Source organism: Haliotis rufescens, unplaced genomic scaffold (genome assembly GCF_023055435.1).
Source record: "Haliotis rufescens isolate VD_foot unplaced genomic scaffold, xgHalRufe1.0.p SCAF_3, whole genome shotgun sequence".
NCBI classification, from domain to species: Eukaryota; Metazoa; Mollusca; class Gastropoda; order Lepetellida; family Haliotidae; genus Haliotis; species Haliotis rufescens.
The window spans coordinates 59877013-59892658 of NW_025964001.1; the positions used below are offsets into that span (position 1 = coordinate 59877013).

The 15646-nt window shown below is 41.5% G+C and overlaps 1 protein-coding gene across 1 annotated transcript; it reads right to left on the reverse strand.

The window, feature by feature from the left end:
* Nucleotides 1–352: 352 nt before the first annotated feature.
* LOC124124823 (arginase-1-like) lies at nt 353–10573 on the reverse strand. The gene is made up of 9 exons (XM_046488100.2): nt 10468–10573; nt 7148–7220; nt 6366–6472; nt 5099–5364; nt 4464–4520; nt 4248–4352; nt 3504–3580; nt 2851–2910; nt 353–1523 (listed from the first exon to the last, which is right to left on the reverse strand). Exons 1-9 carry the CDS (start codon nt 10540–10542, stop codon nt 1363–1365), a joined length of 981 nt encoding a protein of 326 aa, XP_046344056.2. The 5' UTR covers nt 10543–10573; the 3' UTR covers nt 353–1362.
* Nucleotides 10574–15646: the final 5073 nt, after the last annotated feature.

Consider the following 15646-nt stretch of genomic DNA (forward strand, 5'->3'; position numbering starts at 1 on the left):
ACGGTAAACAAGCTATGGGTGTTGCGTATAACTTATTGCTTCCTTTCTGATTCAACCATAGCGTTACACATCTGATATAAATATAATGTCACACAGTGTACACACAATATGCAGACCACCCCTACACGAAACATCGCTGTTTTGACGCCTGTATTGTTCTAGGATAACACAGATGTGCGTTTTTTGGCCTCCCATCAACAAAACCTTGGATTAGACGAAGTTTGGATTGTCTGTTGTTTAACGCAATATTCCAGATATATGACGGCGGTCTGTAAAAAATCGAGTCTGGACCAGACAATCCAGTGATTGACATCATGAGCATCGATCCACGCAATTGAGATACGATGACATGCATCAACCAGATCAGCGAGCCTGACCACCCGATCCCGTTAGTCGCCTCTTACGACAAGCATAATCGCCTTATATGTCAAACATGAGTTGCTGAAGACCTATTCTAACCCAGATCTTCACGGGTGATGATTGCCGTGACTCTTACCTCGGCTTAATTATTTTCATTGTTCGTCAGTTTGAATTTTTATTTCATTTTAACTATCATGTAATTGGTATAGTAAGAATGTATTAAGTTGGGGATTTTCCGTTAGTCTTAAAAACTCGAACCATTCTGAGTGAACAAACAAAAATGACAATTCACCTGGACAATCCAAAACGTTTTCAAAATTCACTATGGTGGCTTTCCCAAAGACATAGACCACATCATTCAAAGTACGTTTATTTCTACCATAGTTTTAATCGTAGTATACTTGTAATTTTAATTGTTGGCTTAACCTTCAAACAATCACAAGTAGCCAGAGGGTTGTGTAAATCCTGCTGGAGTACCCTCTAGGTAGCAGAAGTACCGTTAGTCCCCATGGTAACTAGTATGGTGACCTACCTTTGGTTGTTGGTGATCTATAGCCCATTTTTATTTTGTATTGTTATGAATAGTTCAAATTTTATAATGACATGCTAGTTTTAATATAGGTCTGTGATAATCTAGTTATTTTACTGTCCTTTGTCGACAGGTTTTATAGTTCAGTTTTGTGTTTCATGAATATATATAACTTGATTTAGTCACGATATGGCTGAAATATTGCCGATATGACTATAATCCAAAACTCACTCAAAGACATAAACAAAAATATCAAACGTGACTACATTTGGGGTAAGAGGACAAATTTCAAGATTCGTGTAATGGTCGCTTCAACACTGACGGCAACGATGATACCCAGAGTGTAACGAAGGTGTCACGCACTGGGAAGGAGCTTGCTTCAGTGTCAGTCGTGGTTTCCATATTGTGGGTGTGAACACAGAGGATATATGTTCTTGAATGACAGAGTCTTTGATGATGTGGAGCAGAGTTCCTCAAGGCTCTGGTAGAGTATACCCACGGGGAATATTACCACATCTCTTGCTGCCATAGAAACGGGACATGACTTCAACTGTGTTCTTTACGGTTCGTTGCTGTTCTTCTTTGCTGCCAAGCAACGCATTAACTTCCACACAGTCAAGGACACTAAGACGACCTGTAACACGGGCAAGTTACACGTACAACCACAAACCGCAAAACACAACTATTTTGTTTTCGTTAATAACTGGTAATCTGCACCCCCCCCCCCCCAATGAGTGTGTATATTTATAATGGACCGAGCAATTACCTGAACAACATGTGATGCATCTTCCCGAAGCAAGAGAGTTAACTGACTTTAAAAGTCCAGTTTCCACCCTTGCCGAACTAGGCTGGAATTACTGGGCTCGACCGTTGCGCCCCCTAGTGGCTATTACCAATTATGTCCCTTCTAAGCTTCTCCTATGGACCAATCAGATTCCACCTCTCGTATCACTTGCGTTTGCTTCACACAAAAAGGTGGCGCCAAGTCAGGACGATCTGATTGATAATCAAGATCTATATTGTGATAAAACGGGTCTTACATCGCGAAATGCATCAAATCACGTGAGCACCTTGATTGAAAACATGAACGGATTTGGAATATATCTGCTGACGGTTCGTTGCTGTTCTTCTTTGCTGCCAAGCAACGCATTAACTTCCACACAGTCAAGGACACTAAGACGACCTGTAACACGGGCAAGTTACACGTACAACCACAAACCGCAAAACACAACTATTTTGTTTTCGTTAATAGTGCGAAAGCGGCGGTCGGGTAGCCTAGTGGTTAAAGCGTTCGCTCGTCACGCCGAAGACCCGGGTTCGATTCCCGACATGGGTACAATGTGTGAAGCCCATTTCTGGTGTCCCCCGCCGTGATAGTGCTGGAATATTGCTAAAAGCGGCGTAAAACCATACTCACTCACTAATAGTGCGAAAACGGCCATGAAACTAATCATAAGCATCCTATTTGGTCAGCCTTGAATGACGTGCAAACACGAGGGTTTGTTTGTTTGTTGTTTTACGCCGCACTCAGCAATATTCCAGCTATATGACGGCGGTCTGTAAATAATCGGGTCAGGACCAGACAAAATAAACAAACCCTTTGTCCATTTTCTAAGCTCCCGGACGTGTATTACGTCGAATACGGTATTTCAGTTACATTACAGCTGGTAAAATGAAAGAGAATAAACTATCATTAACAAGGTAACTTTCAATACTGTAAAACCCCGTAAATCCGGAATTCACCGCCTGAACAAAACAGTCCGGATTAACAAATGTCAGGATTAGCTTGGGTAATTTGTAATATCGGGTAAGTTACATTTCGACCAGCGTCCCCAACAGAAATTTTTGGGAAGCGAGGATTCCGGTTTAACTTGGTCCGGAATATCGAGGTTTTTATGTATACGGATAGTATCGTAAAGGGGTGAGACACGTATGTTGTTGATAACGGTATTCTATCTCACCTGTAGCGGCCACCTCCTCAGCTATGTAGTACGCCTCTCTCAGGGACAAACCGCCGGGCACTGTAACACATACATGACATAATGGTGAGGTGAGGTGAAATTGGGTTTAACGTCGCGTCCAAGATTATTGCACTTATATAGCGGCGTACATGCACGTGTGTGTGTGTGTGTGTGTGTGTGGCTGCTTGTACTAGTCCGGACTGATGCCGATTAATAGTGCTAGCTCACTGAGATACCATGCTGCAGTTTAACATGAATACCCCACTCAGACAGAGTATACTGACTCCGAGCCGACCAGTCCGCTCTCCGGGCGGACGCTCTACCACAAGACCACGGAGGCGGCCATGACATAATGGAATCTGCTGGAGTATAAATGAGTACGTACAGTTTCGGGAATTTCGCCAGATTCGTTTATATTGGACAACAAATGCGCTTCACACTTTAAACTGGTCAAGAAACGTTAAACTGGTCAACATACGATAAACTCGTTAAGGTGGGCAGGATACTTTAAACTACGAAAGAACCTTTTAAACTTCGTAAGATGCGTTAAACTTCGTAAAATACTTTAAACTTGGCAAGATAACTAAGATTTGACAAGATACGGTATTCTACTCCATCATATTGGAGCTAGTGCCAATGGCCTGGCGACTAACCTGCTGTCCCCGTGGAAGGGATGATGTCGGGGTCCATGGCGTCGACATCAAAGCTCACGTGGATTGGGCGAATCCCACTGAAACAACAGTTCACACATACACTCTGGTCAGACACTCTCTGGCCATGCTAAGTGTTAATAGTCATTGGTAATGGCTAAAACGCATCGTTCTTGTTTGTTTGTTTGTTTGCACAGCATGACCTTCGATTTACCCAATAGGGATACGATGACATGCATCAACCAATTCAGCGAGCCTGACAATCTGATCCCGTTAGTCGACTCTTACGACAAGCATGGGTTGCTGAAGATCAATTCTGACCCGGATCTTCGCGGGTAGCCAAATTCGGTGGCTCCTTATACGACCAGCAATGGGGTGCTTGGGACACATTCTACCCCACGCCCCACTGCACTTGTCACTTATCATGAATTCTACAACTGGTGAGGGGGCACGGGTGGCCCAGTCGTCTAAGGCGCCGCGATTCGCTGTGCAGAGTTGCGTCCCTTGGGCACGCCAGAAACCTATGATTGTGGGTTCGAATCCCGGTTCGCCCCGATTATGTTTCTAGGTTTGTCAGCACCATACCCGTGCTCGTTGGTTTCACCGAAGTGGTAAACGTCTGAGACCTGCATCACTTCGGGCTTTCCTCCCACATTAAGCTGACACGCCGCGATATAGCTGGAATACTGTTAAAAGCGGCGTTAAACCTAACTCACTCACTCACTACAACTGGTGATGCCTTCCTACCTTGGATCCATTGCATTCAACGCTCTCTCAACAACAGCTGCCACGCCGAACTTGTCAACCTCGTGCATGGAGAAACTGTGTATGCCCAACTTGTCAATTATCGCCCTGAAATACACACCAATCGATTTCATAACGAAACACTTCATAACTGGCCCATTTGTAAAATTGTATTATAGTGTGTTTACATATTGAAGTTCTAACAATGCGAAAACTCACTTCTCTCCACCGTCCACGTCTCGTAGGCCGATGTACGCTATGTCTTTAGCTGCCAAACTGAAAAGTAAGTAGGGTTTTATATCTTTTCATAATTCGTAAATATTCAACGAAGTGTGTAAATGTTATCTGAATTGAAAATAATTGTGAAGAGCATGAGAATATTACCAACCATTTTATACAGGTACCGTAATACATGCACACCTCTGCAAAATGCTGCATTATCAAAACGTATAACCACATTGATAGACTATATCTTGATGGCGTAGCACCCTTTCTTGTGGAAACGGATATACAGTGAATGAGTGAGTATGGTTTTACGCCGCTTTTAGCAATATTCCAGCAATATCACGGCGGGGGACACAAGAAATGGGCTTCACACATTGTACCCATGTCGGGAATCGAACCCGGGTCTTGGGCGTGACGAGTGAACTAGATTGTCTGGTCCAGACTCAATTACTCACAGACCGACCCCACATACCCGGATTTTTGCTGATTGCGGCGTCAAACAACAAACAAACAAATCTAATTATATTTGCATTCAACTTCTGCAGGCGATCCTAACATTTAGGATAGTAAGTTCAGTACTGCGGTGATAGTCTACCAAGCTGAACATACAAATACAGTCTTCCACTCACCACGGCTTGGCCCACTCGAACCCAGGGATAGTGGGCATGTATGGCTCCAGTTCCTTCACGATGAAGGAGAGAGGCATGCCGTGCACGTTGCCGCTAGGAGACGTGAGGGGGGTGTTGATGTCGGCATGGGCGTCCACCCACAGCACCACGAGGTCCGGCTCCGCCTGTATGTGGCCCTGGATAGAACCCATGGCGATGCTGTGATCCCCGCCCAGTACCAGACATCCCTGCTTCTGTCGCACGACCTTCTCCACATTCTCACACAGCTGAAGGATGAGGATGATGATGGTTGCAACATTAACATAAAATCAAAAATATTACCACAAAAAAGCCAACTTGTTCCCCATGCTACCATCACAGATGCTTTGTTGTGTGTTTGTTGTTTAACGCCGCACTCAGCGATATCACAGCTATATGACGGCGATCTGTAAAATAATCGAGTCTGGACCAGACAATCCAGTGATTGACATCATGAGCATCGATCCACACAATTGGGATCGATGACATGTATCAACCAAGTCAGCGAGCCTGACCACCCGATCCCGTTAGTCGCCTCTTACGACAAGCATAGTCGCCTTATTACGGCAAGCATGGGTTGCTGAAGACCTATTCTACCCCGGAATCTTCACGCCTGTTTGGAGTATGGTTTAACGCCACTTTTAGCAATATTCCACCAATATCACGGCGGGGAACACCAGAAATGGGCTTCACACATTGTACCCATGTGGGTAATCGAACCCGGGTCTTCGGCGTGACGAGCGAACGCTTTAACCACTTGGCTATCCGACCACCCCTGTTTTCCTCAGAGCTCTTTAGATATAGGAATAATATCACCAACAATTTCATTTGTTATCCAGTTCCGTACGATGTTATCAGGCGTTAAATGAGAATCAAAGGGAAATATTGAAACAGATTTACCTCTATACACGGGGAAAACATACGCATCTGAACATGAATGTTACGCAACGTAAATACTGCCTGAAACCAGTATGTGTACTGCACATGACATTCGTATGCTCTCGGTTGAGAACGAGATGTAAAATACGTAGATTGGAGAAAAAAATGGCGCTTGTCGGGCACAGATTACTGCATGAGGGTACTAAATGTATTGGATGGTCAGATTCGGTGATTGTGAAATCAATCATTGGTTTGTCTGACACAGATTCAGTTGTATAGATGAAGTGTTTATTTTTTTAACAATTGTATCGGTTTGGGTTTATAAAAATGTAATGCCATTATAACAAACTATTAATTTTGGAATAAATACCAGCTTGTTGGCTGCTCCCACGTTTTTGGGTCTTGAAACGTTTTTGATTGGTTCGTCAGAGGCGATGTCAACCACTGCCAAATCTCCGTGATCTATCACGTCGTTCCCTGCAACAGCGTCGTGAGGAAAATAAATCGCGAAACAGGTGACCGTTAACCAGATAACTAAAGAGTGCAAAAGACAGTATATTTGTGCATAAATTAAACAATCACCTGATTCATTTCATGCCACAGTATGTATTCCTACAGTGAGTGAGTTGGGTTTAACGCCGCTTTTAACAGTATTCCAGTTATATCACGGCGTGTCAGCTTAATGTGGGAGCAAAGCCCGAGGTGATGCAGGTCTCAGACGTTTACCAGTTCGGTGAAACCCACGAGCACGGGTATGGTGCTGACAAACCTAGAAACATAATCTGTATTCCTACATCTGGAATGTTTATCAATCTCGTTATTTTGGACTGCTTTGATATAAACAACTGTTTTTGGTTAAACTATTGTATGTTTTCGTTGCCGAATTTAATTATAAGCATTGACTGTGTACATTGAGGTTTGAATCGAAAAACCGATATGCAAACTGTATAAATCCGCTACTACGCCGATGAATCGAAAGAAATACACAGTCAATCCTTAATAAATAAATAAATAAATAAATAAATAAATAAATAAATAAATAAATAAATAAATAAATAAATAAATAAATAAATAAATAAATAAATAAATAAATAAATGTCACGTTGGTGAAGTAGTAATGGGTCCTACGGATGATCTACAAACAAGGATCACCTGCTTCCCTCATCTTCTCCAGCATCCCAGCCTGACGGATCAGCTTCGGGGCAAGCTGCGTCCCCGCCTTGGGCTGCACAACAAAACACTTCATTATAGATAATCAGCATATTACATCACGTTACTTATATTTTTTAGCCACAATATATCAAAATATTCGATTGCGATTGCATGCAACAAAACACCGCGCCTCACATAATGGTATTGTCTCTAAATGTATCTACACGGGCGAAGAAAATGGTAACGTGTTTCAGTTCTTCTCAGCTGGTCTCAAAAATCCGAGGTGGTGCAGGTCTTAGACGTTTACCACATACTGACTCCCCCAGCACGGATTAGGTGCTGACAAACCTACTTGCCTAAGGCACGCAGCTCTGCACAGGGATTACAGTCGTCTAAGGAGACCGAGCCACCTCACTACCTGTAACGTATTCATTGCCTATGAAATGTCTCAATCTCATTAAAATGAGATCTTAGTTCTCGCTGCCACTAAACAAAGATCTGAGGACATCACATTACGGGTCACGTCAGACCGACCTTGCGCGAACTTTGACCGACCGATAGAAGGACTGACAAGAAGTCGACATTAGCCAATCAGAAGGCAGCTTTCTCGTGCTTTACGGCACTAAGTTCAAATTGGCCACTAGGCTTCGAAACATATTTTGACAAATTCTCGATTACAAATTTGAAACCTGAACAAAAGAACATTCTGGAATGGCTTATAGATGGTATACATCATATGGATTCAGTCGTTAAACCCGTAACTATCGTTCGGAATACCGAGTGTTCAAGTTTTCGAGTTTGCATTATCAGAATTCACATTCCGAATGTCACTTTCATGATCTGGTAAGCGACGCTCTGATTGATCGGATGAAAGGTCATTCTGACGTGACCCCTAATGGGATGTCCTCAGATCTTTGTTTGGCGGTAGCGAGAACTAAGATCTGATTTTAATGAGATTGTGATATGTCTATGCAAAACACGACATAAGGATAAGATATAGATGAACAACTTCTTTATTACCAGTAGCTTCACTGGAGTGGAGAAACCTAATATGTGCACAAAAGGGGTTATGTAAGGTAAACATCTTAACAGGGGAAGCCAGCAGTATAAATAAAAGGAAATATGACTGATTGGGTCATTAATGAGCTGGTGATACGCAGGGGGTATGTTATAGCATTGATCACGGTTGATTGGTGGTTGGAGCGACAGTCTTCTGGTTCTGGGCCGGGAGAGCGAAACCTAGCCATAATGAACTCTAAAATCTCTTCGCTTTCGTGAAGCTACAGTAAGACTGGTCACGCTACAGTAAACACGGGATATTGCTATACCGGGACTCTCAAATTACAAGAAAAACACAGAAATGCGTATACCGTAATTACAGTAGTAATTTATTAGATGCTGAAGTATAGTATAGTTGCACAAAAGCACTTTACATTTAACAAATTTCATAACTCTAATACTTTAATATTTCATAGATGTACATTATAATTTCTACAAAAACAATAACTTATATCTTAAAATATAATGGTAAATACCGAAATACATTCTATAATAAATTTGAGGTTACACTGGCATACACGTTGTGTTCAAGTCATTCACTCCAAGTGGATCAGGTCACCAACGTGATCTGTGTGTTTGGAGGTCGGGCGCTAATCTAAACTACGGTAATCCGGTGTTTTTATAGCAATTACTCATTTTTCGCTTTCGTAGGACAACTACCCCAACTTGGGTTTTCGCTTTACTGATACTAGGGAAAATTGGATTTTCGCTAACCCGGCACGACACCGTCTTCTACCGTCCGGTGTAACAACATCCTAATCTACTGCCAGGGCTCTGTTCCACAAAGCGATCGTAATTCTACGACTGTCATAGGTCTATGTTAAAGTATGGGAGTTACGATCGTCTCAGCGCTACGCTCGCTTTGTGAAGCAGGGCTGTATCAACCCTGCCTCATATATAAATGCTTGTCAACCATACTCTGATAATGATGTTAGAACTTACAACGAAACGCCGCTCCTAATTGTTATAAAGTTGTTCATCCATATATCTTATCCCTACTTAGTACTCCAACTTCTGAATGCGACCCGTGAAGTTCTGGGTTTGAATATGTCTTCGGGAACCCATTCTTGCTGTAAAAGGCGACTATGCTTGTCGTAAGAGGCGACTAACGGGGTCGGGTGGTCAGGCTCGCTGACCTAGTTGATGCATGTCATCGATCCCAATTGCGTGGATCGATGCTCATTATATTAATCACTGGATTGTCTGGTCCAGACACGATTATTTACAGACCGCCGTCATATAGATGGAATATTGCTGAGTGCGGCGTTAAACAACAAACCAACCAACTAACTTCTAAATGCCTGTCATGTATGGTATTATTTCAAGTATAGTTAATTCTTTATGTTTGTGATTTTTTTTTTTTTAAACAAAAAACTCTAACGTGTCTGCTTTTATGAATGCTTCGCTCACTAATATCGAGAATTAAGAAGCCTTGCGGCTGAATGACTGAGGAGAAAGCTCACCTGACGTGACCTCCTATGAGGTGTCCTCAGACCCCACGCAACCCCACCAACCGGGATACAAGAGACCACACAATATACACATTAACATAATTTAGATCATATAACAAAAATGGTTACGATTTACAATACAACCAAAGAATTCTCAAATGTGCTTAACTCATACATTTACATTCTGGAAAGATTGTGATAAATGATTATGTTCCCTCGTCTTTTGAGAGCATAAAATGCGTTTGGATTTATATAAATTAGGCCATATATAATACATTTAACTAATACACTGATTTCTCTCCCTTAAAAGGCAGTACATTTAAAGATATACAGTAAACTACGTTTATAACGAACCCGCTTATAACGAACTGACCGATATAACGAACTTATGTTTTAGTCCTGGGCCCCGTCCCTCAAAGCGATCTTAGCACTAAGATGATCGTAAGTCCCATACTTTAACATAGGCTTACGATCATCGTAGCGCTAAGATCGCTTTGAGGAACTTGGCCCTGGACATTTGTTGCATATATGCTGTATATAGATGCTTATAACGAACTACGGTTATTACGAACTAAAATTAATAGTCTCTTTGAGTTCGTTATAACCGTAGTTTACTGTAATCGTATGGAAGAAAATTATTTGATTTTTCTTTCAACATTGTACTTTCAACAATGTATAACAATGAAATATATTAATCGTTATATCACGAATATGGACCTGATGTCAATATTACACATTTTTATTTGTAGCTATTAATGAACGCGTCAACTAGCAATTGAACAAGTTTCCTTCTATATGGATATTACATACCTGTCCTTTCGAGAAGGGCATTCCGATAACGCCGATCTTCATTTTTGCACCTGTAGTAGAGATAGGCATGGTCATACGTGTAGGTGTTGAAATAATTCTCCTGGAATCAGCCTCTGACTGCCGACAGTTTTAAATGAACTGGTTAAATACCTGCAGTGTCACTAAGGTGTCTTCTCCCATTGGCTGGGAACACTTGTTGCGTCAAAGGGGCGGGGCTAATTCATCGGCAACATATGTTCCCAGAAATGGGCGTGAGAGTCGTGTGCTTCTTCTTCTGGAGATTTAACGAGCCTTTCCGGTGGATCCAATTTCGCACTCGGGGCATATCAAGAGGGACATAGTATATTAATGAGATGATAAATAAAACTGAAAGAAGTATTTGCAATTGATGCCCAACTTTTTTTCCATGGGTGGTTATGGGTGTTGAGGGAAGAAAATAATCACGAAAGAATAAGAGGGATATTTGGAATATGGGACTTGGGAGCAGTGGATGGCTGTGCCTGGGTTTCTTGTGGGGGGGTGTTCGGTTGGGTAGTTATATTCTACTGTTTTATTTAGTTTTTATTACGTGAGTGAGTATGGTTTTACGCCGCTTTTAGCAATATTCCAGCAATATCATTGCTGGGGACACCAGAATTAGCTCCACATATTGTACCCATATCGACGTCATTTTCTTAGGAGATTATGGAAGACTTGAGATCCATAATCAAGGCTTGGCCTTATTAGTGTTTGGAAGATATTTAGTACGGTTTGTTTGTTTGTTTGTTTGTTTGTTTGTTTAGTCCCCAGTTTGAGCCACTTTTCGCTCACATGATATTTAAGTCCTAAGCACACCTGCTTTTAAGGTCTTGACGTGTGCTTCCCTAGTGAGATGTAGAACAACCCCAGGGATTTTGGTTGCGTGTTGAATGCTATATTTTGTCCATTTATGGAAATTAGGTTTTTTGGGGGGCGCTACTTGCAGAGTTTGAATACTATGCCTGTGTTTTTTTTATATGTTTAGATTGAAAGTTCATTTGGCTGACCACTCGGCGACGGTGAGGTGAGGTGAGGTGAAATTGGGTTTAACGTCGCGTCCAAGATTATTGCACTTATATAGTGACGTGCATGCACGTGTGTGTGTGGCTGCTTGTTCAAGTCCGGACTGATGCCGATTTATAGTGCTAGCCCACTGAGATACCATGCCGCAGTTTAGCATGAATACCTCACTCAGACACAGTATACAGACTCCGAGCCGACCAGTTTCTTTTAACGTCCTTTGGTATGACGCGGCCGGGGATCGAACCCCGGACCTTCCGCTCTCCGGGCGGACGCTCTACCTCTAGACCACGGAGGCGGTCACTCGGCGACGGAGTTAATTGCGTTTGTTGCTACTTGGATTTGGTTTGTGCGGACCCAGAGGGTCCCGTCGCCTGCAAACATAGATGTATTAACTGCGGGAGGTCGTCTATCGTTATATTGAGGGGGCACGGGTGGCCCAGTCGTCTCAGGTGCCGCGATTTGCTGTGCACAGTTGCGTCCCTTTGGCACTCAAGAAACCTATGATTGTGGGTTCGAATCCCAGTTCTCCCCGATTATGTTTCTAGGTTTGTCAGCACCATACCCGTGCTTGTGGGTTTCACCGAAGTGGTAAACGTCTGAGACCTGCATCACTTCGGGCTTTCCTCCAACATTAAGCTGACACGGCGTGATATAACTGTAATACTGTTAAAAGCGGCGTTAAACCCAACTTACCCACTCACTCACTCACTCACTCACTCAATATATTGAATAGAGCTGGGCTTCGTACGCTGCCCTGAGGTGGACCGTTTTCTAGCTTATAGGTCGAATGTGGTGCCATCAGCTCCAACTACAAAAAGACGTGGATTAAGTTTGTCATTGTACCTTTCATGCCTTTGTTTTTTAGTTTTTACATTAGAGCGTGGTGCCAGACCATGTCAAATGCTTTAGAGAAATAAAGGAACTGCTACTGTATATTGTTTTCGAACTGTTCCTCCACCAGCATCCTCTTGGAGCCTGTTAAGGCACCCGATCCAGGAAATATTACCTACTACTAGCACAGCTTTGTTAGCAACTGTGAGCAGCTACTAGTAGGTACAAAGACGGTCTCTACGTCTCTGGAGACTAACATTTACTGCTGCAATTAGCAAAGATGGTACTTGTTGTTACCCTGTCTGGCGCTCGGCATTTAGGGGCTAAAACAAGGACTGGTCGGCCCGGAGTCAGTATACTGTGTCTGAGTCGGGTATTCATACTAAACTGCGGCATGGTATCTCAGTGAGCTAGCACTATTAATCGGCATCAGTCCGGACTAGTACAAGCAGCCACACACACACACACACGTACATGCACGTCGCTATATAAGCGCAATAATCTTGGACGCGACGTAAACCCAATTTCACCTTATTGAAAGGCAACAATCCAAACAGTGTTAGTATAACTGTAAGCTAGATACAAGGGGGCATGCAATGGGTATGACCATGGCATGATAGGCTGAATCTCAAATCTGAAAAAAACAGTAGATCTATTTTATACCATTGTTGGAGTGCATGATAACACACATTTATCACCCAAATCTGGCTCCCACAGGAGATATCGCTTGAGTGAGATCAAGCGATATCTACACTATAGATATCGCTGCAATGAAATTGCATCACAATGCTTTGCAGACCATTGTGACGTCATTGGTTACCATGACGTCACAATCAATGACATCACTAATGGCTCTGCTACTGAAGCTGTTTGCAGTACTTTTTACTATTACTGTCTACAAACTGAAAAAGTTGGAAGAATGATGTTGGATATAAATAAAATCTCACCCTCGTGTCTTTTGATGTCAAATATATCAACACTCGTTGATAAAAGTGGAAAAAATCCTCGGCAAGCCTCGGAGTTTTCCCACTTTTATCAACTCGTGTTGATATATTTGATATCAAAAGACACGAGGGTGAGATTCTCTATATATAACCAATCATAGCTTCACTTCCAAACAGATTCATAGGAAACAATGCAAGTACAAGGTTATTACACTTACTAGTACATTCCATTATTAGGACACAAAAAGGTGAAAGATGATGGCATGACTAAATGGAACTTATGATTGAAACATAGCACATTGCAGATTGCAATATAGTATTATAGCCTGTTAAATGAATAACACCATGATACATGAGTACCTGGCCAAAATAACATTCAATATGGCTGCAATGTCGTCAGCTAATTGAGGCCAGATGTGCCCATTGTATTAAAGTGGTGCCATTAAACTGACTCATGTAACAGAGCTCCAGAGAACTTTTTGAGCACTTGAGTTTTTACTCTAAAGTTTCTATTTTAATTGGGTTAGCACATTTTTCATTGGGTAACCAATATTTTTTCACTCATCTATTCATCACTCTATTGGGTCTTTCCCAAAATTAGTGAACATTTTAAGATTTAAAAAAAAAAAATGAAATAATGTTCTAAATACATAGGTGTTTCAGAAATTAGGTCCTGTGTACGCATGCTGAAAAAGCTTCATTGGGCATTTACGCGAGCTGTTTTAATAATTTAATGATTTGAGTTTTTCATTTAATGCATGCCTTTCTGTACACAAGTTAATTGAAAGTAGTTGGGTTTTAAATAATTTTGGGGGTATTTTACACAAATACGCTGCTTATCTGTAGCTCTGATGTAATAATTTTCCCCTTCATTACCTTTTGGCTGTCCCCTCACATGACTGACAGAAATACTGTTCAAACAAACTTTAGGTGTTAAAATGGCTCTGTAGCTCCCTTGAATTTTTTCCGGAATATATTATTACATCAAAAAGGCAATACAAGGGTATAAAAAATAAGCGATAGAAACAAAACAATTTATCTACAGAACAGACTTTCTCACAGCATCTTGGCCAAATATAAGGATGACAGTATATGCAAGAAGACAAATTCACCATTATCCCCTAAATATTAAATACTTGCCATGGAAACTAAATATTTGTTTAAAAAATCCCAAATTATCAAAAGGCACCAGTTCAACACTTGACCTATCTATGTGCCATGCTTGTTAAGGAAATCTTGTAAGTTTTGTTTAATCTGCCCAGAAAGGAGCACTACCCTCATTTTCAGTACGACTCAAAGTTGTGGCATCTCAAAAAATTAATTTTAAAAAAAATCCTAAACTATCAAAAGGCACCAGTTCACCACTAGTCCAATCTGTGTGTCGGGTTTGGTGAAGAAATATTGTAGGTTTTTAAGGTCTGTTCCAAGAACGAACACTACCCTCCTTTTTCAGTCAAAGTTGTTGCCATGGAAACTAAAAAGATACATTTTACAAAAACTATCAACAGGCACCAGGTCACCACTAGGCCTATCCATGTACCAAGATTGGTGAAGAAAATAGTAAACGTTTTTCAAAATCTTACACAGAAGTATGAATGCAAGGACTGACCATGTCCATTTTAATACCCCGCAAAACATGTTGTGGGGGATAGTAATTGGTAATGTAATTAGTCAAAAGAACTCATTCATCATGACTGCTGCAGCAGCACATGAAGACAAAATGTTGCAGTTAAATATAAGAATAACTTGCAAAATATTACCCTGTTGTTGGGTTTACCAAATATTTACTGTATATCAAATTTCATAATGTAAACGCAGAAGTGGCTTTCTAAAGGGTGAAAAGTATATATAATAGTTGCCATGTCTAGACAGCTTGAAGTTGTATTGGCATCATGTTAGTGGGAACAAATACACAAAATCTCAGGTTTTTGAAAATATGATTTTCAGAGAAGATATTGAAAACACAAACAAACTTCATAACTGTTGTTTTGTTATTATGAATTTATTTAGATTTTGTGATTTGAGTTTGGATAAGTGATTCTTGAATAAAGCAATACCATTAGAGTGTATGTTTAGTTTGGTTGCTATTTTGAGTGCCTGATCTATATAGTAGTTTTAGGGCGATGAGACGCATATGATCACACACTGACATTTAAAAAGTGGTCAAATGTAATGAATTTGGGATAACAATTTCTTTGTAAAGTACAGATTCAAGTTCTTTTTTGGTTGGCCGGGACTGGGTAGTGTTGTGGTTTTATGTCCGATTCCTCTGGGGATACTTAGGGGCACGGGTGGCCCAGGCGTCTAAGGCGCCGCGATTCGCTGTGCAGAGTTACGTCCCTTGGGCACGCAATGAACCTATG

Coding starts and splice junctions, on each gene's coding strand:
- LOC124124823 (XM_046488100.2), bottom strand. CDS start 10,542: ATGACCATGCCTATCTCTACTACAGGTGCAAAAATGAAGATCGGCGTT. Junction 4,521..5,098: donor TTCGAGTGGGCCAAGCCGTG/GTGAGTGGAAGA, acceptor CTTACTTTTCAG/TTTGGCAGCTAAAGACATAG. Junction 1,524..2,850: donor TGAGGAGGTGGCCGCTACAG/GTGAGATAGAAT, acceptor CCCGTGTTACAG/GTCGTCTTAGTGTCCTTGAC.